The sequence below is a fragment of the Nannospalax galili genome, unplaced genomic scaffold (assembly GCF_000622305.1).
Source record: "Nannospalax galili isolate Female #2095 unplaced genomic scaffold, S.galili_v1.0 scaffold407, whole genome shotgun sequence".
NCBI classification, from domain to species: Eukaryota; Metazoa; Chordata; class Mammalia; order Rodentia; family Spalacidae; genus Nannospalax; species Nannospalax galili.
This window is the reverse complement of record NW_008355644.1, coordinates 304,808-329,288: the sequence shown is the minus strand read 5'-3', so window position 1 is coordinate 329,288 and position 24,481 is coordinate 304,808. Positions and strand designations below refer to the sequence as shown.

At 35.8% G+C, this 24,481-nt stretch overlaps 1 protein-coding gene across 10 annotated transcripts in view; it reads right to left on the bottom strand.

Moving 5' to 3' along the window:
* Herc1 (HECT and RLD domain containing E3 ubiquitin protein ligase family member 1) overlaps window positions 1-24,481 on the bottom strand; it is a 199,422-nt gene that overhangs the window by 90,167 nt on the left and 84,774 nt on the right. For all 10 annotated transcript variants that reach the window (XM_029556090.1, XM_029556083.1, XM_029556082.1 and 7 more), the window contains 9 exons: window positions 23,400-23,571; window positions 20,417-20,729; window positions 19,856-19,976; window positions 14,661-14,712; window positions 7,355-7,623; window positions 3,587-3,802; window positions 2,912-3,032; window positions 2,467-2,704; window positions 2,161-2,345 (listed from right to left, as the gene is read on the bottom strand). In XM_029556090.1, coding sequence (XP_029411950.1) covers window positions 2,161-2,345; window positions 2,467-2,704; window positions 2,912-3,032; window positions 3,587-3,802; window positions 7,355-7,623; window positions 14,661-14,712; window positions 19,856-19,976; window positions 20,417-20,729; window positions 23,400-23,571 — 1,687 coding nt within the window. The remainder of the gene's footprint in view (window positions 1-2,160; window positions 2,346-2,466; window positions 2,705-2,911; window positions 3,033-3,586; window positions 3,803-7,354; window positions 7,624-14,660; window positions 14,713-19,855; window positions 19,977-20,416; window positions 20,730-23,399; window positions 23,572-24,481) is intronic.

Below are 24,481 nucleotides of genomic sequence, written 5' to 3'. Positions count from 1 at the left end.
TTAAGAGTAAAAGACTGTACAAGCGTAATAATTCATATGTAAACCTAAAAATACACAGCCAATTTTGAAAGAGACGTACCCTAGCTCAGAAAAATGTTATTGAATAGGTTAATGCTGTTGTAATGAAATGCTTCTTCTAATAAAAAAAAAGTAAATAAAAAAAAAAACCCTATGCTCTATTAAATTTGAAAACCTAAAAGAAATGGATGAATATCAAAATCATGGGAACTACCAAAGTGTAACCAAGAAGAGATCAACAGTTTAAACAGACCCATAACATATAAGGAAATCGAAAGAGTAATAGATGATCTTCCTTTGAGTTGTGGGCCAGGGTAGTCCAAGACTCCCAAAATTACAGACTATTGCTACAGTCCTTGATTGCCTCCCAGAACTTGAGGGTAAGACCCTACTGCTGAAGATAGGCATACTTCAGACACAGGATTTGGAGCAATGGAGCTGGAACTGACCTGGAAGCCACCTCCCCTGAAGGCTAGCGCTCATAGCTTTGGAAAGCATTATGTAAGCTGGTAAGGAAGAACACCAATTGATGGTCCAATCCTAGCTTACATAATGCTCTGCTACCTAATCAACATAATCAACAGCTACCTAATTGGACTTAAAGCTCACTCAATGGGAGGAAACTCAGGTGTGGTACTGAAAACCTAGCCAAACACACATAGCTGGAGAGATCATAGATCTTAAAAAGAAAAAAGAAAATCCCAAGGCTATCTCATTCCTAGACAAATGTAATTTCTTACTATGTACAAAATATGGAGCCTTAAATTTACAGAGTATGGGTCCTTGGACAAGTCCCCTATATTAAAATCCACCACCCAGCGCTCAGGGACTATTGCGAAAGAGGGGCAGAGAAATTATAAGAACCAAGGAGGAAGTGCATGATCATATAGAGATAGAGCCGTACAAGCTCCTGGGACTCTTCTCATATGAACCTATAACAATGGTGTCAGCATGCACAAGACCCTTGCAAACTGAAGCAGACAAAAACTCAGAACAGAACTATGGAAACAGACAGCAGGCTCCAATCTTAGGAAAAGAATTATTGGCAGCTGATTAGTGCTGGGTGAGAAAGAGCTGATTTTCTTAACAGGAGGGACTCTAGATAGGCTGACTGGACCTCAGTGGATGAACCTGCACTGAGGACATCTGGGGACACTAATTTGACATGATAGGCCTTAACACAAATGACAGAATGTATGAATTCTACTGGGCGGGAGGGGGCTATGGAAGGGAGTCAATAGGGAAGGAGTATAAAGATGGTTAAGATGTTCTGTAAGAAATACACAAAAATTCAGTAACAACAAAAAAGAAATGAAATATGGTAGCCTTGCAATCTTTTTGAATAAATGACCGATTTTAGAGCTTTATTTTCCCTTAATTCATAAAAGATGCATGTAACAGTTCTGTTATTCTGGGTATAAATTCTACTGAAAACAACTGTCTTGGTTTCATTTCATGTTGCTGTGATAAATACTATGACAAAGGCAAAAGTATTGTTCTGTGATGCTGGTTATGAAGTTCCTGCGCTGTGACCTCTCTGATATGACAGACTTAACTTGGAATTGTGAGCCAAATAAACCCTTTCTTCCCCAAAGTTGCTTTTGTCAGGGTATTTTATCACGGCACCTTGAAAAGAATCCAAAAGAACAGTGTTCATTATAAAAGAAATGATGTACCAGCAACCAAAAATTACAATGGCCAAATGAAGAAAGAATTTTAAGTGACTAGAGAATAGAACAGCCTCAGAAGATAAGTTCCTCTGATAATAACCCAGTTCTACATTATCAAAGCCCCTACTCTCAGGGAGTCATTTAGGTCAGGACTGTGGTTAGAGAATGTTTGTAGAATCAATGCTAAGAAAATATTTTGGCCTCTCTCTCAACAGATAACCTGGAACAATCAGTTACCTAAAATCTAGGTCCCTGGAGCCTGGGCAGTTTTGCTACAGCAGCATCAGAGTAACCAGATAAAGCATGGGAAGTTCAGTCAGAAGCTTGTCTAACTCACATATTTTGAGAAAAAGGGGGTTTGTAAATTAGTAAAAATCCTTTCATATCTCAAAGGAAAGTTGATGTTCTTATTACATGTACACTATGAAGATTCAATAAGTGTTTGTACATAATGGCAGAGAAAAACCAATACCTCTGAAATCTTTCTTCTCAGCTTCTTCACTGGAGTCAACTTTTTTTTCTTCTTCAACCACTTCTCCTTCTCCAAAAGAGGCCAGAAGTAATACACCAGTTTGGGACAACAAATTTTTCAACTGACTACAGAGTAGATCCAACAAGGATTGAACTACTTTGGGGCTCAGTTTATCAGCATATGTTCTATGTGAAATAAAAGGAAAACTTAAGTGGCAAGAAGATGAAATACCAAACATTGTAGAAAATGTGGAAAAACCATGCATCATATCAAGATAACTTCTATCAAGACCTTTATAATACTTACCCTGTAGTGATGGCTAAAATCTGGAGCAACCTTGTACTGGCCACTTTCAAAGCTGTGCTAAGCTGAGAAACACCCGTCTTCGGCAACAACTGGAGGGGCTGTCCTAACATGGTGTCTGCACCACATAACTGTGACAATACATTGAGCAGACCAGTGGAAATTGCCAAAGAAACATCCACTGGTTGATAATGAACACTCAGTGCAAAAACTGTAACCAAAAGAAGACGTTGCTGGGCTTCTAAAAAAATAGAGAAAGATCGCTGAAAATCACCTATGAAATGTTTACTAAAATAAACTTCTCCAACCCATAAATAGTAACATATAGTAGAATTCAATTTTCAATTCAGTTGTTCTACTAATATTAAACATAAAATGTATGATTCTCTACCATAAACTCAGGCCAAACTATATCCTGTATCTTGTATTTGCAGGAACAGTTACTCACCAATGTGATGCTTATTTGCTTGAAGGGCTCTCTCTAGGGTAGCAGACAACTGCTGATAAATCTTATGGACAGCCACCTGGATTTCAATCTGAATATTTCTTTTAGCTGCTCTGATCCCATCCTACATTACACATAGAGTTACTTTAAAAAAATCAGCAAGCATAGTACCTTTTTGAAAACAATAAGTAATAACATTTTAGCCTTAGCCTATGCTAGGGTCCAACAGTATTGTAAATTACTTGCCTCACTTTCAGGATATGAAGGGTTTTAACAGCTAGTTTAGAATGCTATTTGATAGTTCTCGGTTCTAATTAGTCTTCTTTCCTTCTAAAGCAATTTTTCCTACTTAAATAAAGACAGAAAAATAACACTTTAAGACCCATCTTCCCAAATTCTAATTCCTATCTAGCTTTATCCTATCTGGCCATGGATTAATAAAAATAAGAAAGCAAAGAATCTAAAAGCACAAGAGTACTATGGCTCACTTAATCCCAAATGTACTACTTATAAACTTAATCAATGACAGATCTTAAAAAATAATTTAAAGCCTTTATAATTTTAAAATTCAAACAAACACTATCAAGTTCCACATCACTAACTGCTTTGTAAGAAGAAAGTATAGATTTGAATATACCGCATGGTGTTACGTACTTGGTAATGATGCAATTTACGTACTTGGTAATGATGCAATCGGTCACTCTCTCCTTTGGTTCCTGTGTGTCCAACAGTGCCTAAACCAAAACACCCTGCTAGAAACTGCAGTCTTACAGATGTGAGCAGTGTGGATGACTGGAAGGCCGAACTGGACCTGCTTCCTGCCAACAGGATGGTACCTTTCTCCTCCATCCCAGACAATAAAATAAGGATCTGGTGAAGTGCCTCCAAACGAAGCTTGAAGGAAAAAACATTTGAGAATCCATCACTAAATAAACATATATCAATTCTATGTGCCACAGACATGTTATTTAGGACAAAGAAATTCTGACATTTTCAAGTAATCTATGAACATTTTAATTATTATTTATTACTATAGTAAATCAAGATGTATCAAAAAATTCTTTAAGAATGTTTCAATATAAAAGGAGCTATATGGTACAATGGAAAAGTAGATTTGTGTTGCTTTGGGGCTAAGGACTAAAATCAGGAATTTGTGCATATTAAGTTCAAGTGTTCCACTGCTAAACTATATACCTCTGATCCCTAATGGAGTCATTTGGAAGTTGGAGACAAAGTGTGAAGACCAGATTTCTTATGTAGTATGTGTTCTTGGCAAAGTAAGTCAATGAAGTATTCTTTTGTTTTGTTTTTGTTTGGTAATAGGATCTCCCTTTAGCACCAGCTGGCCTGAAACTCACTATGAAGACCAGGCTGGTCTCAAGCTCACAGAGATCCACTTGCCTCTGCTTCCTGAGTGCTGGAATAAAAGGCACACTGTCATTGTTACCACACCTGACATTAGAATAAGTATTCTTTAGATCAAAGTCAAAAGCATTTCTCCATGGTTTCTATATTGTTTTCTTTAATTTCGTCCTCTGTCTTTTCTATCTACTATTGGACTACCCATTACTACAGTGAAATCAGCCTATCCTTGTTCTGTAAAAACTAAAAATAGCTTTTTATTTTGAAATAATTTTAGATTTACAGAAAGTTGTAATGATGGTCTTTATGTGAAGCAATAACCTCAATAGTAATCATTATATTATAAAAAACAAAGCATTCATCAACTCTGAAAAATGTTGAAGATGTTCTACATCCAACAATATCAAATATTCTCTCAAGATTAATTATTTTAAAAAATATTTTAATTGAATTTTTGTGCATTTCATACAGAACATCTTAATCATCTTTATATAACCTTCCCCACTGACCCTCTTCCATAAACCCCCCAGTGGAATTCATACATTCTGCCATTTGTGTTAAGACCTATCATGTCAAATTAGTGTCCCTGATTAATTCTTTATTGAAAAATAAAGAAACCAGCCCAGCTAATCTAGCTATATAGAAAAACTCAAGGGAAAAAAATGGACAGGAGGGAAGGAGGAAGGATAACAACAAAAAATAGACCTCAGTTTCAAATTAGATACCCACAATAATGATTGCTACAGTAAAGAACCACTATGCATGGTAAAATTCATAAGCAAAACTCAGACCTGGTTTCGTTTCCCAGCCTCCACATGGAGGGAGTTTAACAATCACCTGTAACTCCAGTTCCAGGGGATCCTACACCCTCTGCTGGCCTCCACAGGCACTGTATAACACAGATACATTTACTTACAGGCAGGCAAAATATTTATAAACATTAAATAAAAATAAATAAAGTCTAAAATCTATCTCAGGGCTGGGGAAATGGCTCAGTGGGTAAGAGGACCTGAGTTCAAATCCTCAGCCCCCACATAAAAAGCTGAGCATGGCTGAGTGTGTATAATTCTAAAACTGCGTGTGGAGGGACAGAAACAGGTGAACCCCAAGAGCTCACCTGGCTAGCCAGATGCTGAAACAAGCTTTTGGTTCAGTGAGAGACCCTGCCTCAAGGCAATAAAACAGAAAGTGGCAGAAGAAGACACCAAACATCTTGCTCTGGGCTTTGCATATGTGCACATGGGCTCACATATACACCCACATACATACACCATACACACACCCATATACCTCCCCACACATTTATCTATTTCATTAGTGTGCAAATTTGCTTTCCCCTTTAATAAGTAGTAAAATTATAAGCATACCAAAGAATCTTTTCAAAAGGAATTTCTTTAGGATTATCAGTAAATAGTAGGCATTTATACAGGTATTCATCTGCATACCTATTTAATACACCTATGTACTCAGGGGCTGGATAAAAAGGAATCCTGAAAGGATACTTTAAGAAGCCCTGATCTAAGACTCCATCAGTCTGCAACAGTACATGTCTGTATTTCTCATGACCACTTTGGAAGTATTATTTGTATATCTTATAGGATGTTCCCAAATTTGGGTTTGCTATATTTTTTTTCTCACAATTAGACTAGATTTGGGGGAAGATGACTACAGAGTTAAAATATTCTCATATTTTATCAAAGGTTCATGATGGCAACATGACTTATTACTGTCAATGATAATCCTGATTGCTGAGTCACATCTACCAGATTTCTGGAGAGCTACCACTTTTTCCCCTTCCCATACTCTGTATTAGAAACAAGTCACTAAGTTCGGTCCACTATCAATGAGGAAGAGATTTGATCTCTACTGAAGGGAGAAATAGTAAAAAAATCTGTGGACATCTTTAAACAGCAATGATTAATAAATATTTTCAGGGGGGTTATTCTGTGACTGTGAAAACATCATTGGTCTTAGTTCTGCTCATAAACGTCACCATTTATCTGTGAGACTTTACTGCAGCAATTATTACTATGGGGATTTACTCTAAACTAAGAGTGAGGGTTTTTTTGTTTTTTTTTTTTTACTGTTTTTTTTTTCCTTTTCCTTACTTCCTTTTCTTTTATGCTAAAGTTTCTGCTATATAGCCCTAGCTGGACTATTACTAATTATATAGCTCAGCCTACCCTTAAACTCACAGCAATCCCTGCCTCATACTCCTTAGTTCAGGGATTACAGTGTGTGCCACAATGCCCTGAGGGATCTAGAATCATTTGGGATAAACAGGTACAGAATGGAGACTCTGAGAGGCAGCCAATTTCAACCTAGCTTCTGGAAGACACGGGAGGACTTATGAGTAGAGTACTTTGTTCTAAAAGATACCCCCCAAAAATGTCCTTTTACCTGTTTCAAACAATATGTTACAATGCTTTAGGTAAAAATGGGATGTCAAAAGCTCAAGCAGGCAGCTAGGGATCAGTAGGTAAACTGCTTGCTGCACAAGCAGGAAGACCTGAATTTTGAGCCTCAGTACTCACATAAAAGCCAGGCCTGGTATCATGTATCTGTAATCCAAGGGTTTAGGGGTGGAGATGGGACAGAATCTAGCTAAAACAGTGAGCTCTAGGTTTGGAAAGGGACTCTGTCTAAAAAAGAAACGTTAAGTAAAATGGGGCTGGCAAGATGGCTAAGTGGGTAAAGGTACTTGCCGCCAAGACTGACAACCTGAGTTCAATCCCTAGGACCTACATGGAAGAAAGAGAGAACCAACAACTCCTGTAAGTTGTCCCCTGACCTCCACATGTGTCCTGTGGCATGTGTACTCCTATCATGCATATATACATATATAAATGGCAGAGAGTAACAGAGAAAGACACTGAATATTGACCCGTAGCCTCTATACGTGCACACACATACACATGCTACAACACACACACACACACACACACACACACACACACACACACGTTCAAGATGAAAGGGGTAGGCAAGAAAGAGAAGAAAAGGCAAAGCTTTACACAGAATTGCACATTCAGTTCAGTTCAAGTTTCCAGAGTCTCTTATGAAAAGTAAATATAAAAAACTTACTTCTGCCCTTAACTGTTGCTGTTCCATTGCAATGATTGAGGCCTGGGGACTTGTAGACATACTTTCCTCTGGCTCTTTAAAACCTGGGGCATTCCCCACATCTCCACTTACAAAGCTCACAACATTTTCAATCAATGTATGAATTCCCAAAGTCTTGGTAAGGTCAAAATCAGACTCAAAGGAGTAAGAGGAATTGTATAACCAATCTCTGGTATGTTTCAGGCGAGCCCAAGAGTCACTCAGGGATTCCAACTGATTATGCATAGGACCTATATAAAAATGGACATAAAATCATACATCAACAGCAATCAAGCAGAAAAAGGCACACATTCTCAAACTAGATGAGGGCTGAGTGCTGCTATCATCAGCTGGTGAGAAATGGGTATTCATGTGTGATTACATGCATGCATTAAGTGAATCTGGGCAAAATGCTTTGGTTAAAAAACAATAAACAAACAAAAATTAGAGCAATGTAAGAAAATATAGAGGAAAGCCTACTGATGTATCAATGTCTCGCTAAGTGCTTTTAGCAACACACTGCCACAAGAACACAGGGAGAAGCTGCTCTCAAAATGCTGAACTAAAAAGGCTCTGCAGTATTAAACCAGATCATTATTTATGAACAAAAATGAACTGGGCATTCAGGACTATTCAAAACAGGATTTCATCTAGTTTGACATTATCAATGCAAAGTTAAGACTACATAAAATGTCTACATATCTGCAAAAGGAAACATCAAAAAATGAATGTAGAAGGGCAAGGAAATTTACACAAAAAGAATAAACATCACCCTTTAGGTTTCATTAATATAAGGAATACGCTCACTGTGTTATATATGTATTTACTGCAGGTTGTAAAACTCCTATCTAGAGGAAGGAAAGATTCACAAACAAGAATACATGAGATTTACTAGGACACAATAGCTATATAAAGTTATCAGTGGCATTGTAATAGTTAAGTATTATTAGCCTGCCAATGAGTATTTTTAAGCTAAATCTTTATTTAAACATCCAAATGATGACATGTTAGAATACAAGAAAAACTTTTTAGTCATATGCCAAAACTAGCTTTAAATAAAAAATATATTCTTGTCCAAGCTTTACATACTTGTCTTTGAATGTTCTCAGACAGATAAACTAGTTTAATGTAAGTTTTGGTTCAGGATATACACTTTCATCACTGGCCTATACATGGTCTACCTTTCTATTTATGTGTTATTTATAAAACTTCTGAACATAACCATAAAATTGACAATAACATATCTATTTGTTTCTCCAACCCACTTTTTCCTATTTTTTTCTAAGTTTTTATTATCCAGAAGCTTGGGTTTATTAGTCTTTTGTTTTTATTGTTATAGAATTTTAGCCCTTAACAGTGGATATTTGACTGCAATTTGGGGGGGGGGGCATTTTTATGTGTGTGGTGTGCATGGTCACATGTGTGAGTTGGTGGGTACATATGAACATGCATGTAGAGGTCTGAGGTTGACTTAGGGTATCTTTCTTGATCATTTCCCATCTTATATATTGTGGCAGTGTCTCTTGTCAAAGCTAGAGCTTGCTCTAAAGATTCCCCTGTCTCTGGGATTACAGGTGGGCTACCACACCCAAAAGGCTTTCACATGGGTTCTAGAGTTCAAAATCAGGTCCTTACAATTGTACAGCAGGAGATTTTCCTCCTGAGTCATCTCCCTGGTCCCAGTTTTAGCCAATTTTTACTTTCTAAAAATAAGTTTGATTTTATTTAATAATTTTAGATATGTTCTTTTCATGCAATATAATATTGCCAAAAGTAATCCAAATTATCATAGGTAGTTATGATTCATTTGTTTGGCTGATATGTCTATCATATGAGTGTACAAGATATGTATGATAAATATTGTACTTATGGGGGCTGGAGAGATGGCTCAGCGGTTAAGGGTACTAGCTGCTCTTGCAGAAGACTCAGGTTCAGTTCCCAGCATCCACATGGTGGCTAACAACCGGTTGTCCATAATTCCAATTCACGGGATCTGATGCCCTCTTCTGACCTCCGCAGGCACTGCACAACACGGGTGTACCAACATACATGCAGGCAATCCACTCATACACATAAATTATATATATATTTTTGTCTTTTTGAGACAGGGTCTCCCTGTAGCCCCATCTAGCCTGGCATTCACTATGTAGACCAGGCTGGCCTTGAATTCACAGAGATCTGCCTGCCTCTGCCTCCTGAGTGCTGGGACTAAAGGCATGCACCACCATGCCTGGCTAAAATACGTATTTTTCAAATTGTACTTATGACATATCAGATAGAAAAGTTTGGTAAGATGACTAATTACACACTAAAAGCCCTAATACAATATTAGGCATTTAGGCTTACTTTTTTACTATTACACTGGTGTCAGTTAAATCTTGGGACTTTGAAATCAGATGTAGAAATCTGTAACAGGGAGCTAATATTATGAAGTAATTTTAAATATATCTAGCAAAAATATTAGATGGCAAAGAATGTATGATTTAACTGCCTTTTATATTTTAGCAAACATTCTTTTTTAAGAATGTGTGTGTGTGATATGCAGGCTAGCACATATCACGGCCCATGCATAAAGGGTCAGAGAACCTCAGATAGCTCTCCTTGCCTTCCACTTTGAGACAGAGTCTAGCCACAAGTTTCCAGAGCCTCTCCTGTCTCCTCTTCCACCTTGCCATTGGCGTACTGGGATTATATACACACAAATGCTCTAGCTTTATGTGAATCCTGGGGATCTAAACTCCAGAGCCCACATAAAATTGGAGCATTTGTGTGTCCTCTCCAGTGCTTTATCAACTCAGCCACCTTGCCAGCCCCCAAAATTCTTAATAAAAATCTCTAGAGGCTAGAAATGTAGTTCCATGTTCTTAAGCAGTCCAAAATGAGGACTTATATTTGACCTTAACTTACAAATGGCAGATTTTGGCTCCTTGCTTTGAGTTTGTTTTATTTAGTAACAAATTTAAGAATAAGAAAGTCTGTTTGTAACACATGTAAGTTAGTTTCCAAAGAAAACATCTAATGTACATGGATGATATCTAGTTTAATTTCCTCAACCGAGGAAACAGAGGCTTAAACAAACTGATCTACCAAATTAAAAACACTGAGTACTTAATTATATGGGAAGTAGCTTTATAAATTCCTGTTGTTAATAAGCTCAAAGGTCACAAATCCATGGAAATTTTAATTGCATGGCTACCTAAAAGTTTCACTCACTAATGTACTAATAGTAAACTGTCCTCTATATACAGAAAAATATTCCATGGAATAACCAAAAACTAAACTAAATCCTTCCTGAAATTCAAAGCAGGAGTCAGCAAACCTTTCCTGTAATGGGTCATTGTAGTAAATAGCTTTAGGTTTTGTGGCCCATAAAGGCTCTGCCACAATTTCTCATCTCTGCTACTATAAAATAAAAGATAGTTCAAAAACAAACGAGTATGACTGTGTTCCTAATTTACAAAAGCAGGTGAAAGCCCAGACTTGGCCTACCAGTTATAGAATGAAAAACCTTAAAAGGATGAAATTTATTAGGTGCATGACTCAAATAACTTCCTGAGAACAGGAAAGGTACCATGAAAAAGCACTGAAATAGCTGGCTATGGTGGCACATTCCTTTAATCTCAGTACTGGGGATGCAGAGGCAGGAGGATCTCTGTGAGATCTACGCCAGCCTGTTCTACATAGTGAGTTCCACGTCAGCCTGGTCTCACAGTGAGTTCCAGGCCAGCTGACGCTACAGGGAGACACTGTCTCAGACAACAAAACAAAAGAAAAACAATCAAAAACAGCACTGTGATAAATAAAATATAATTTTCACTGAAATATTGAGTCTCAGACATCAAAAATGCTTTGAAACACAAAAATTTAAGCATATGGAAATGAGAATTTTACTCTTTTAAAAACATAATAATCTATTAACCGTGGCTTGTTCTATATTATTTTATCAAGTATAGAAAATACTGTATCTTAAATACATATCAAAAGCTTCTACACAGTAACTGAACCTAAGTCTAATTCTTACAATTAATTTAGAGTTAACCTACTACATAAAGAAAATACAGTTCACCAAGACATTTACAGTATCTACTTTTGCTTACAACTTTGGTTTTAAAATGGAATTTTCAAAATGAACATGGCAGAGCTGCAATACATACTTTATAAACCATAAAATATGTAGACAAGCTAAAAGGGGGAAAAAAAATTAAACATGCCATCATGTACTTGCTTGAAGCTCTTCTTCTTTCTGGGGCTCAACTGGCCAAAAAGGAGTAAATACACTACCATACAAGAATCAGAAGACAAAAGGAGAAATTTGATACAGAAGATAACATTTACATTGTCTTTATATAACTTGAAATGCATAGATAAAATAGCATTTCACCCATACAGGCATTACCTTCATGAAACACGCATGTTGATGAATGTGTCCAACATTACATTAGCAATAAAATTCCAACATCAAAAACAAAAAGACCCGGGAGAGGGGAATCAAGCTATACTTTAAGAAGCTTCCTAATATTGGTTAAGTTGTTCTGATGTCCTACCACTTTTCACTGTAACAGCTTCAGTTTAAATATAAAATTAATATCAAGTACTTGCAAAAGGTATTCTTTCTGTAAGAACCAGCTCAGTCTGTACAATTACAGCAAATTGCTTAAGTATTTGTCGAAAAACTAAAATGCAAACATATTTTGGCAAGTTTTTTCAAGAATTTTGATAAACTGTTGGTTAAATTAGTTCATATTTGTGAAGTACTTAGAATGATGATGCCGTCCAGTGAATTTGTAAATAATTACAATTGTAGACTTTTTATATTTTATTTTAATTTTTATATTCTTATTTATTTTATATTTTATTTTTTATATATTTTATTTTACTTTTTATTTATTATTTTTATTTATTTTTTATTTTATGTGTAAGTGTGTATTGCCTGCAGGTAGGTAAGTGCACCCGTGTCGTGCAATGCCTGGGGAGGACCAGAAGAGGCTGTCAGATCCCCTAGAACTGGATTACGGACAGTTGTCAGCTGCCATGTGGGTGCTGGGAACTGAACCCGGGTCCTTTGCAAGAGCAGCCACTGCTCTTAATCACTGCATCATTTCTCCAGGCCCTCTAGGATATAATTTTAAGATGTTAATCCACAATTATGGGCTACTTTGAACTCAAAGATAAACATGCTACTTTATTCAAAAGCCACTGCTTTACTACATGTAGGTAAGGTTAGCAGGGATCAAATATCAAGTTTACATTTTCATAAGCATTATAAAAACTTGAGAGAAAAGATTAACTACAGACAATACACTATCACAAGTATTATTATGATCAGAATATTAGGAGGCTCTTAAACTATAGATCCTGTATGCTACTAAGTCTTCAGGTATTTTCTCTTTGTGCTTAGCCTTAAATAATCTGTGCTTATTAATTTAGTTCTCCTGTCTCCACTTCCTGAGTGCTGGGATTACAGGCATGTGCCATCCATGCCCTGATTTAATATGAAACTTCTAGCAATAATTACCTGAGCTAAATAAAATGAAGAAAGTATGTTCCAAAAACTAAATTGCTAAATCAAGTGAATTGTCAATTTTTAAAATATTCTAAAATAGTGGGCCTTAATACAGATGACAGAGTATATAGGTTCTGATTGGGGGGGGGGGCTATGGGAGCATGCTGGTGGTGATGGGGGTATAAAGATGATTAAGATTGTTTGAGAGATCTGTATAAAATATACAAAAATTCAATAAATTTCACATTATATTAATGTCGTTTAATTTTTTATAGCACAAATACTCTGGAATCTTTTTATAAAGAAATTCAGCACTGCTGATATAATCTCAAAAGATTCTATTTATTATCTCAATAAAGTACCAGCTTTGTTCCTTAATATTCAAAATACTTCAGCAAATTTTAGTCTACAGAAATAACATTAAAAATATTTTATTTTCATTTTATGTATGAGTGTTTTGCCTGTATATATATGTAGGTGCAACATGTGCATGCAGTGCTGGCAGAGGCCAGAGGAAGGCACTGGATCCTCTGGAACTAGAGTTACAGAAGGTCGTTAGCTACCAAGTAGGTACTGGGAACTGAACCCAGCTCCTATGGAAGAATAAGTGCACTTAACCAAAGAGCCATTTCTCCAGCCCCCAGAAGTAACAATATTTCTTTTTTTGTGTTACATTCATGAAAATAAAAGGAAATCACATGGCATACGGACATTTCTCACCCACATTCATCAAGTTTTCTCTCTTTTGTGGGATTTTTTGGTTTTGTTTTTTGTGTACAGTAGAAGGAAAACCTTACATTCTGTCAGGTAGGCTATCAAGAAAGGGCCGGGCATGGTGGCACACGCCTTTAATCCCTGCACTTGGGAGGCAGAGGCAGGCAGATCTCTGTGAGTTCAAGGCCAGCCTGGTCTACATAGTGAATTCCAAGACAGCTGGGGCTACAGGGCGACCCTGTCTCAAAAAGACCAAAAAAAGGGGGGCGGGGGAAGAGTTTCATTTTGAAAAATAAAAGATTTAATATCACAGAAATAAACTTTCTTTACAAGCTTTTAGAAAACCTCCACCAGTGAAAATTCTTAACATTTTACATTTTTTTACAACTACCATGTAAATGATTTTAAATAAAAGTACCAGTTACTAAAAGAATAATATTTAAGAGTATTTTCAATTACCCTTGAATTTATATTACCAAAAATTACAATTCTTTTCCTCTATTTGGTATGCATTAACTGATTTATTCATTAAGATAGAGCCTCTAACAAAAGATTCTTGGTAATACTATAAAATTGCTCCTCAAAGATAAAGTTGTTTATTTTAATTTATAAGTTCATCTATTACACACCTTATAGTAAGAAAAAAAAGGAGAAAACAACCTAGAAACTTTCTGTTTTAAAGTGTATGTAGATGTGTATGGGAGGTGAACAGAAATAAGAGCAATGTAATGCCTGTAATGCCATTTAAACTACAGCAACTCTATTAGTGAGCTAAAAGATAATATAACCTCCCAGTAAAGACAGGCACTGTTTCTGAAAATCTATAGGATTCAAAAAAATTTTTTAACAAAACATATAAACCATCAAATAGAACTAGTTATTAACTCTTAAATGTTCTCAGATTTTAAAAATATGTATATTTTAGTGAAAAAATCTTCCTTTTAATCCTTCTGATAAAATAATTCTAATTTTTTTGATAATTACATTTTAGTGACAATCAGATCTACATGTATCAAAAAGAAAAACGGCTATCTGATTTAAGTAGATACTTAGTATTTTCTTAAGACTTACCTCTCTTCCTGTGAGATGATGCCAAATCCAAATCAACATTTCGTCGGCCACTCTATTAAAAGTAAAAAACAAATGAAAGCTTAAGGTGTGAAAAGTGGTTTAATATTTATTTTTAATAAAGCATTAAAATTAAATAATTTATGTAGCTATAGCAATTGTCCTATTTATTCACCAATCAAGTCAGACTACCAATGAAAACATCTTTAACACTCACTGAAAACAGAACTTTGGGGATACTAACTCAAGCAAGAAGTCAAAGGGTACATTAATTACCACAATAAAACAGCAGTACTCTTTCCTGCTATGTTTTTTCAGTTTTGACTTTCATCTTCCAGTTACAGTATAATCTTAATATTTTAAATTCCTAAAACCACTGCAACAAAGTCCTATTTTCCAAAATTACTACTACTTCTATCTTTAGTTTTCCTTTTAAAAATTTGCACTAGCCTTTGTAAGGAGTTTAGAGAAAATAATCTGGTAAATCCATAATAATACAAATACACAGTTCTAAGCATCTGCTAATATTCTTAAGTTCTAAGCATCTGCTAATATTCTTAAAATTTTTAATTTTAAGAATCTGTTAAAATAGAGAAATCTCAAATTGGTGAAATGGTAGACATCTTAAACAAAAATGGCTTTCAGGAAAAAAAGAACCATGGGACTGGAGAGATGGCTCAGTGGTTAAGAGCACTGACTGTTCTTGCAGAGAACCCAGGTTCTATTCCCAGCGCCCACATGGCAGGTTACAGCTGTCTGTCAATCCAGTTCCAGGGAATTCAACGTCCTCTTCTGACCTCTGTGGAAATGTACTTATGCATGCAGGCAATACATTCATACACATAAAAGATAAAATAAAAAGATTTTTTTATTTTAATAATAAAAAAGTAATAAAAAAGCCAGGTGTGGTGGCGCACATTTTTAATCCCAGCACTCGGGAGGCAGAGGCAGGCGGATCTCTGTGAGTTCAAGGCCAGCCTGGTCTACATAGTGAGTTCCAGGACAGCTGGGGCCACAGGGAGACCCTGTCTCAAAAAAGACCAAAAAAAAAAAAAAAGAAAAAAAGTAATAAAAATATTTTTTTAAATAACAGAAACATATTTCCATGTATGTCAGGTGGTAGAAGGTCTAAACAGTCAACTCTCAACTGTGCATATGTGTAGCTAATCATATTATATATCTGACATTATGTACAATTTCAGCTGTACTTTGATTACATATCATACAAACAAAAGAACTATGCCAAAGTAAGACTATGGATGTGATATCATTTGGGAAATGTCACTATATGTGCAAAGCCTTTACCTATTATACACATAAACACATGCACCCACGTACAGGTAAATATATTTTGTCTTATTACCTGTCTGCCCTTACATACATCAACAAAGATGGCTATAGTGTCAGGCCATTTTGGGCTGGATAAACTAAATAGTTCAACCACTAACTACTAAAGTAATCACTGTGTCATGAAATGTTTTCATCACAGTATATTTGCTCAAAGAAGAAATTAACCTTAAGCCTCAAATGCAGAAATGTCTGTTTCTCTTAAACAGCTGGGTTATTTATATTTTTTTATTCACTGTGAATTGTATAACTTTACTTTTCCTGTTTGGTTTCCCATCTCTACTCAGGATAGGCATTACGGTGTAAAAATCTTATCTGGGGCTTTATATGTATTTCTGTCTAGGCTTTTTTCAGTCTTAATTCACTCACCTAGTTCATCTTTTTTCAAAGTATTTGGTTTTTATAAGCTAAATCAAATCCAAGTCAAACCCTTTTAGTTCTGAAGAAGCTATATAATAGATTAGAAGAACATAATAAGATGTGTTGATAAGAATGACAGCTGTCAATCAAGTAGGGCTTGATATTTTTTGTTACAAAGATAGAGAAGCAGATCATAAAATATCCCTTATGAAGGAGGGTTAAAACAGAGTTCAATTCTCAGCACCCTCATTGGGTGGCTCACAACTGCCTGTAACGTCAGCTCCAAGGGAGCTGACATCTTTTTCTGGCCTCTGCTGCCACCTGAACTCATGTACACACACACACACACACACACACACACACAATAAAACAAATTTTTAAAAAGGAAAGATTATTAAGAATCAATCTTTTCAAAATATAAGATTAAGGGGATTGGTTGTTAGGTTGTTTTTATTTTATAATTTTTTCGAGATGGAGTCTCTCTGTAGTCCTAGTTTGTCTCAAACTTGCAATTCTCCTGTGTCAGTCTCCCGAGGGCTGAAATTATAGGTATATGCCACTATGGTTCTTTTTAAATTTTATAAACACTAAATGAACAACAAAAAGACCACAAATGAACAATTTTAGCAATTATCTAGGCTCAACTTCTTTCTATTTATTTTTCTCTTCCATTTATAATTTTCTAAATGTTTTCAGTTATATTGAACTTCATAATACTGGGGGCATGAACAACAGGTTATTTTAAAACACAGAGTAGAAGCATAAAGGTCCTGTAAGATCCAGATGATCTGGCCCTACTGTCTGTTTCCCTCTTTAGTTATTCTGCCACCTTGGACCCTTGGCCATTCCATACATATACTTCACACACGTTCCCCTTCAGGCCTCTTTGCAGTGATTAAGAAACTGGGGCTACATGTCTTGCCCAGATCAAAGTCCTAAAGCTTATTTTGTTCTTGTTGCTGGTGGTACACATGTTTTCAAGAGCTCTAATTCTGGACACTCTCTAAGGAAACAAGCTAGAAAAGGCAAGAACATCAGTTTGGAAAACTACAAGTCTAGGTAAAGATAGTAAGGACATGAACTGAAGAAGAGAAAAGATTTAAAGGACATGGAAATTTTGCCAAAATAGATTAGACTGTCACTTGTAAATTCAAAGATTATTTCCCTTTTATGTGCCAGGCAATATTATGGATAGTAGGAATTCAGTGATGACAAAGACAACAGCTACCACAACAAGAAAACTTGTCCTTAAAGATCTTATACTCTAGTACAGGCTAACAAAAACTCATCAATGAATGTAAGAAATAAGTAAGGTATAGGCGTTATGTGAAAGAAAAAAAAAGAGGAAGGTGAGGGGAACAGAGAGTGAGTATATGAAAGAGAAAGAAAATATCATTTTAAGTAGGATGGTCAGGACAGGCTTCACTGAAAGAAATAACCTCAAAACAAAGACTGGAACAAAGTAAAAGAATTAACCAAAGAAACAGTCATGTAAAGGCCTGAAGAGGAACTTGTGTGAAGTATATTTATGGAATGGTCAGGAGTCCAAGGTGGCAGAATAACCAGAGAGAATCAAAGGTAGCAGGGTCAGATCATCTGGACCTTATAGGATCCTGGAATGATTTATGCTTCTTCTCAGAAAAAGTGTACTCGCCACAGCACAAAAATAATGTGATTTATGCTTTAAAATAAAACAAGGGATGGAAAACTAGAAAATGAGACCAACTGGAGTAGAAAAATAAGTGAACAAAGAGGAAACTCATTAGATTGTAGAACTGGGGGATAAAATAGAATGCAGAGATGTAAGAGAGATGAAAGACAAAGAAGAACATCATTATGGAAGGAAGCACACTGGAAGATACTGTTCAACTCCCTCAGATAAGAAATCTTTTATGCTTTGAAGATTTCTTTCAGGAACAGATTTGTGTTATTGTGACACTTTATATCCCTGAAAAATATAAAAAAATAACTCACAAAACTGGGACATATAGATCACTTAGTCCAAAAATGTTTCTTCTGGAGCTATTACATGACACAGCCAAGGTCTTGTGGCTCTTCTACAGTAAAATCAGGACTAGAACCCATGCCTTAACATACTGTCTTCATGTGGTGCTGGGGACAGAACCCAGGACTTTGCACAAGTACTCTACTACTGAGCATTCCTTCATTATCCCGTTCTCCTAACCCTGACGGACTCCCCCCCAACCACATACACTCACTTTCTAAATACATACATACATACATACATACATACATACTTGATTTTTTTTTTTTTTTTTGGTCTTTTTGAGACAGGGTTTTGGGTCTTTTTGAGACAGGGTCTCCCTGTAGCCCCAGCTGTCCTGGAACTCACTATGTAGACCAGGCTGGCCTTGAACTCACAGAGATCCACCTGCCTTTGCCTCCCGAGTGCTGAGGTTAAAGACATGTGCCACCATGCCCGGCTTCAAATACATATATATTAAAAAATCAGGTGCTACTACCTTTGTGTCACTAAGAGAGGTCAAAATACAGAGAAAACTATACATAAGGCAACGGAACAGAGAAAATGAAAACTTAGCTATCATTTCTAAATCCAAAGTTCATTAAACAGAAGTAATTTTTTTTTTTTTTTGGTCTTTTTGAGACAGGGTCCCCCTGTAGCCCCAGACGGCTGGTAATTCACAGAGATCCACCTACCTCTGCCTCAACAGAAGTAATTTTTAAAATAGTTTTTACTCTATCCTTTATTCTACCAGTCACATTATAGACCACCTTTGCCTTATTTGTTCCTTCACAACTAAATCAGCAGTGCAATAGGTTTTTACCTAAATGCCCATAGTCCATGCATGTTCTGAGGCTTTTTTGATAACTGAGATCTACTAAAAATTTAAGGTAGGGGAGATATAGGCACAATTTTATTTTAGACATATTACCCTAGAAAAATATGGAAGATGAACATAAGACAAGAGAGAGGGAACCACTTTGGATGCTTCTGCACATTTCAAGATGAAGGAGAAAGAAAGTTTGAAATACAGCAGTGGTGGGAGATATGGAAAAGACAATATTGGAAAACTTAAAGGCAACATTTTCAAGATTTGAGTACTGTTCAGACTGGAGAAGGAAGAGTGACAACAATAAGCAAGAGGAAACTGACAAGCTAAGTAAAGATGATCCCAGCCTAGGTAATAAACAGTATCACCTATTAAAATAGAGAAATGCAAGAGAAGGTGATTTAGGAAAAAGATGAATTCACTGTTACATAGGCTAATATTGGGGTAGTCTAACCCATTCAGTGGACTACCCAAGAGTTCAATCTATGAGTCAGGAGCTTAGGAAGAAGTCAGGGCTGAAAACAAAAATCAGTAACATACAGGTGGTAATATATAGGTGTAATACTTTTATTATGTCTATTAAAAGTCAAGTTTTATATAACTAAAACTACTATAAATTACTCTAACCAAAGTCTTCTATCTATAACTTGAAAATAAAAATCCTTTAGATATACCTACCAGTGTATAACCCTCTTCATCTGATTCAGGCTGAGACAAATCAGATTCACTCCTTGATTTGATCAGTCTGTAACTTGGGCTTGTGTGGACTAGCCGGCTCTCAGCAGTAAGACTTTCACTCCTGTCTCACATGTACAAAGAAAAAGTTTTTGATTGAGACTGTTAGGGAGCATAAAATTGAATGGAACTAGTAATACAAAGAAAACACAGAGAGAAGTAATTATGTTTGCCCATAGGAAATCCTAATTCATGTCTAAGCATGAAGCCCTTTATATTACATCAGATAACTTTATACTGCTAAATTACAGAGAGATACAAACACTTTTTACATGTTTTTAAGTGTGGTTGTTCATATGTATGAAAAACCTTCCTCCTCCTTTAATCAGAAATTTATATTCCATGCTAATGGAATTACATTCCATTACTATTTATGTTACATTAAGTTCACTCTACTCAATTTGTATTTCTTCCTCTCTATCTCTGGTATTTTCAGAAGAACACTAACACTACATAAAGTAACAAAGGGAAGAGAACAGTAATTAAGTTTCTAGATAAGCCCACCTGGTCATAAGTCCACTGCCTTCAGAGACACTTATGGAAGGCTGCTGCAATTGCCCTTCTTCCCTTCGCTTCTGAAGCTCATCAATCACAGGACTTACTCCCAATATTAAGAGTGCACAGCGATGGATCACAGAGTTGCAGGCAGCAGTGTACACATCCTGACCCTCTGGAAGATCTGTGCTCACCCTTCGCTCTTGCTGAGACTGTGGAAGTGGCTCATCAGCTCGAACCCCAGACCCTGCTCCACTGCTCAACCTATCTCGGTCTCGACTATGAGCTACTTCTCGGGCTGAGAGGAAACATTGAAAGAGTTCTGTAACATACAACATAAAAACAAAGGTCTTAACACATGGGGAGAGAGGAGTAAAGAAAATAGCAATAAAAATAGTCAAAAAGTTTGAACCAAAAACTTAAAGAGGGAAAATTTATTGTTGAGACAATAAATACAGCATGACAAAGTTATACCAAAATGTATTAATATACTTTACTTTTCATAAAAATTGCAATAGAAAGTCTGACACTTTCGTAGAACTTAGATTTGGTTGATTCTATTTTGAAAGAGATAACTCCAAGACGTACCATCTTAAAATATGCCAAATTGGTGCACTGATTATTTCAAGCTCAAAGTCTTTGAGGATCTGTAACTTTAGAAAAGGCCACGTGACCTGTCTTTTCCTACACAAAGGAAGTCATACAAATTCTCTTGGGAAGGGATCTCCTTCATAGACCAAGGCTGGAAATAGCCTTGGTCACCAAAGATCAGTAACTGGGCTACAATGAATCTGAATAAGCAAATTCCCTGAAGCGACCCTCATTTTCTACCAGCTTCCATACCTCTCTCTGCTTCACACATATTTCTTTGTAACAGCCTTAGAATCCTGACTCTACTATCTATTTCTCCTATCATTTTATTTATAAATAAATGCACTGTTCTTGATCTATAAAATATAAAAGCTTAAAGCTTTAGTCATTTCTTTTGAAATTCACTTTCTTGTAAAGATCTCTACATACAAAATTAATAAAAACGTGCATTTATTAATCAGCTCATATTAATCTGACTCTTTTATTCAAAGAGGCCACATAAAAACTAAAGGATGGGCCTCTCTCTTAGAATTTCAAATCTCACTAATGAGTTAGGTCAGTTCGTCAAAGAGTAGTCCCATATCAGCAGCAACAATAACATCTGCATAAATGTTAGAAATGCAACTGTTTGTCTCACTCCAAACTTTCTCAATGGGAGCAGAACCCAGAAGTCTGCTTTTAACAAGCCCTCCAGCTGATCTTTAAGTCCAACGTGAAGTTCTGAATTAAAAACAAACAAAAAAAAACAAACAAAAAAAAACCCTGCTTATTTCTGAAATGTTCATTACCTTTATATGGAAAATGTCAGGTTATAAAGAAAACAGACCAAATTTAATATTATGTATGAAGAAAAGCCCTCCCCACCTTACAAAATCCATGTAATTTCTAATAAATATACTTTGCTGTATTTTAAACACATTAAATAAGGGCAACCACCAAAGGTCTTTGCTGAAGCAGAATCTGTTTGTGGTGTGTGGGCAAGACTGCTTACACAGTTCCATGGTATCTCCAGGGAGGTCCATCTGATGCCAGCCCTTCCTCACCCACAAGTACAAAACACTAGTGGAGTTAGAAACATGCTAAGGCTGATGGTATAATGGTAGATATTTCACAATAGTTAACGAAATTTTTAGATCATACCTCAAATTGGAGTGAAGGTAGTATTCTTAATGGGGCCTCAGGTTATAAAGTTAGTAAAACATTATTCTCATCTGTTAATATGGAAGTTAGTCTTTAAAGTTTATACAACTTTATTTCTTTTAAATCTTTTTTATTTTATCTTATGAGTATTTTGCCTACATGTATATAAGTGTGCCCATGTCATGAAATGCCCAGAGAGGCCAGAAAAGGGACTGGGATCAGTATGGATGGTTGTCAGCTGCCATGTGGGTACTAGGAATCAAACCTGGGTCTTCTGTAAAAGCTCTTAATCAATGAACCATCTTTCTAGATCCATTATTTTATGCTTATATTTATTTTATTACATTTATTTATTATATTATGGCATTTATTTATTTTGTATATATATATATATATGGGGGCACACACTTGAAGTCAGAGGACAACTTGCAGGAGTCAGTTCTTCCCTTCCATCATGTGGAGTTCTAGAGATTAAACTCTGGTCTTATCAGGCTTGGCAGAATAACCTTTACCCACTGAGCCAGGTTGTACTTTAAAGCCACACAAACACAAATCAGTACTACTTGTTAAGTTGAATATATATACAGATAATCTTAAAATGAAATGTATTCATGACGTTTTAGGCTACAAATTGAGTATACATTTTAAGTTGAAATAGCCAAATCATTTCAGATTAAGTTTTCATCATTCTCTTTAACAGAAATAATGATCTTTAAAAATTATCTGGAGGTTTGAGATATAAAGTATGAAAAGCATCATTCATCTATCCAATGTTATTCTCATACCTTTGCTCTACCATTGCTCTTATCTCTTGTACCCTACTACAATGAAAAAACTGAAAACTGTAATTTTCTATCCTCTCATCATAGATTATAATTTGATCCCCTAACAGGAATAGCACATAGCTCTTTCCCTCACCATGTAGAGGTATATAGGTTGATGAACAGCATGGTACCTCCAGAGGGCATATTTTGAATTACTTTATTCAATACCTCTTGGATGTCATTTCATACATGAAATTCACTGAACCAAAAACTGACATGCTTGCTTCCAGGGCTTTTTAACCGAAAACATGTAGTACAAAAGCATTAGAGTGGTACTGGCATGGTTCTAAAAGCCCCCTAAATCTTGACTAATGCAAACTTCTATCTCTGGTGTCAGAGGGTTTTAGAAACACTACACAGACACTTTTTCTTTCTCAGGTTTCCTATGGAAAAGGATATCACGATGTTTATTTCTAAAGTAAGAAGGATGTACTTACTGCCAGCTGTAATTACTTCATGTTCCCGTTCTTCCTCCTCATCCTCTGGCTCTGGATGTCCCTCTTCCCGATCTCTCTCAGCCTGCTCTTCCATTTCAGCTTCTTCATCAATGGTCCGGGTAAAGGAATGCTCCTGAGGATCAACATCTGCAGAGTCTTGGTTGTCTGAGATCTTAAAGAAATGATAGAAAACTATACTGAAATATTTTTGCCAAAGCTTTAAAAATCTTCATAAAAACTGAACTTTATTTTTTTGGACATATAGCTAATAGAAATAATAATGCATAAACTATACAACAAAAACCACATGGTATATTGGGTAAAAGTGAAAGATTAGAAAGAAGATATGCACACAAAGTATACCCATAGATATGCATGTTTTCTCTTCCTTGGTATCTTGATTGAAATGTCACAATATACATTGATTCATGTTACATTATTACTATTCAGCTGCAAACTACAGAGCTGCAACTTAAGTTATGGAGTGACACTGAGTATAAAAGGTGATTCTTTTATTCCAGTTTATCAAGTTGTGTATGTTAGTACTCTTTATAAATAATGTTTAATAACTCTAAATATTTGGAAGCAGTGTGGGCCCTATGCATGCTTGATAAGCACTCTACCACAAAACTATATCCTAGCTCATCAATAACTCTAATTTTAAGACAGCAATTTTTTTTCTTTAACTTTTCCCTCTTCCCAAAAAACAAAAAAATCCTCATTAGAAATTTAGTAAGGACAATTTTAACTTTCTTTCCCACAGTGATCATGCTACCTAACAGCTATCTAGATAGAAGAGAGTTGTAACAGCAGGTACTTAAAGATTCACAAATCTCTTATACATTTCAGTATACAGTACAAATGAAAACCTTCAATCAGATTCATAATAATAATCTGATTCAAGACCAGTAAATAACTTAGAAATTTTATAATATAGGAATATTTAGCACTAAGGCTCACATAGCACATAAGTAATTTAATTCTGTAATACGTGAGTTTCAAATTTAATTCTCAAAAAAATGACTAATACATCTAACGGACTTTTAAGGTCATTCTCAAATATTCATATTCACAAATACTAA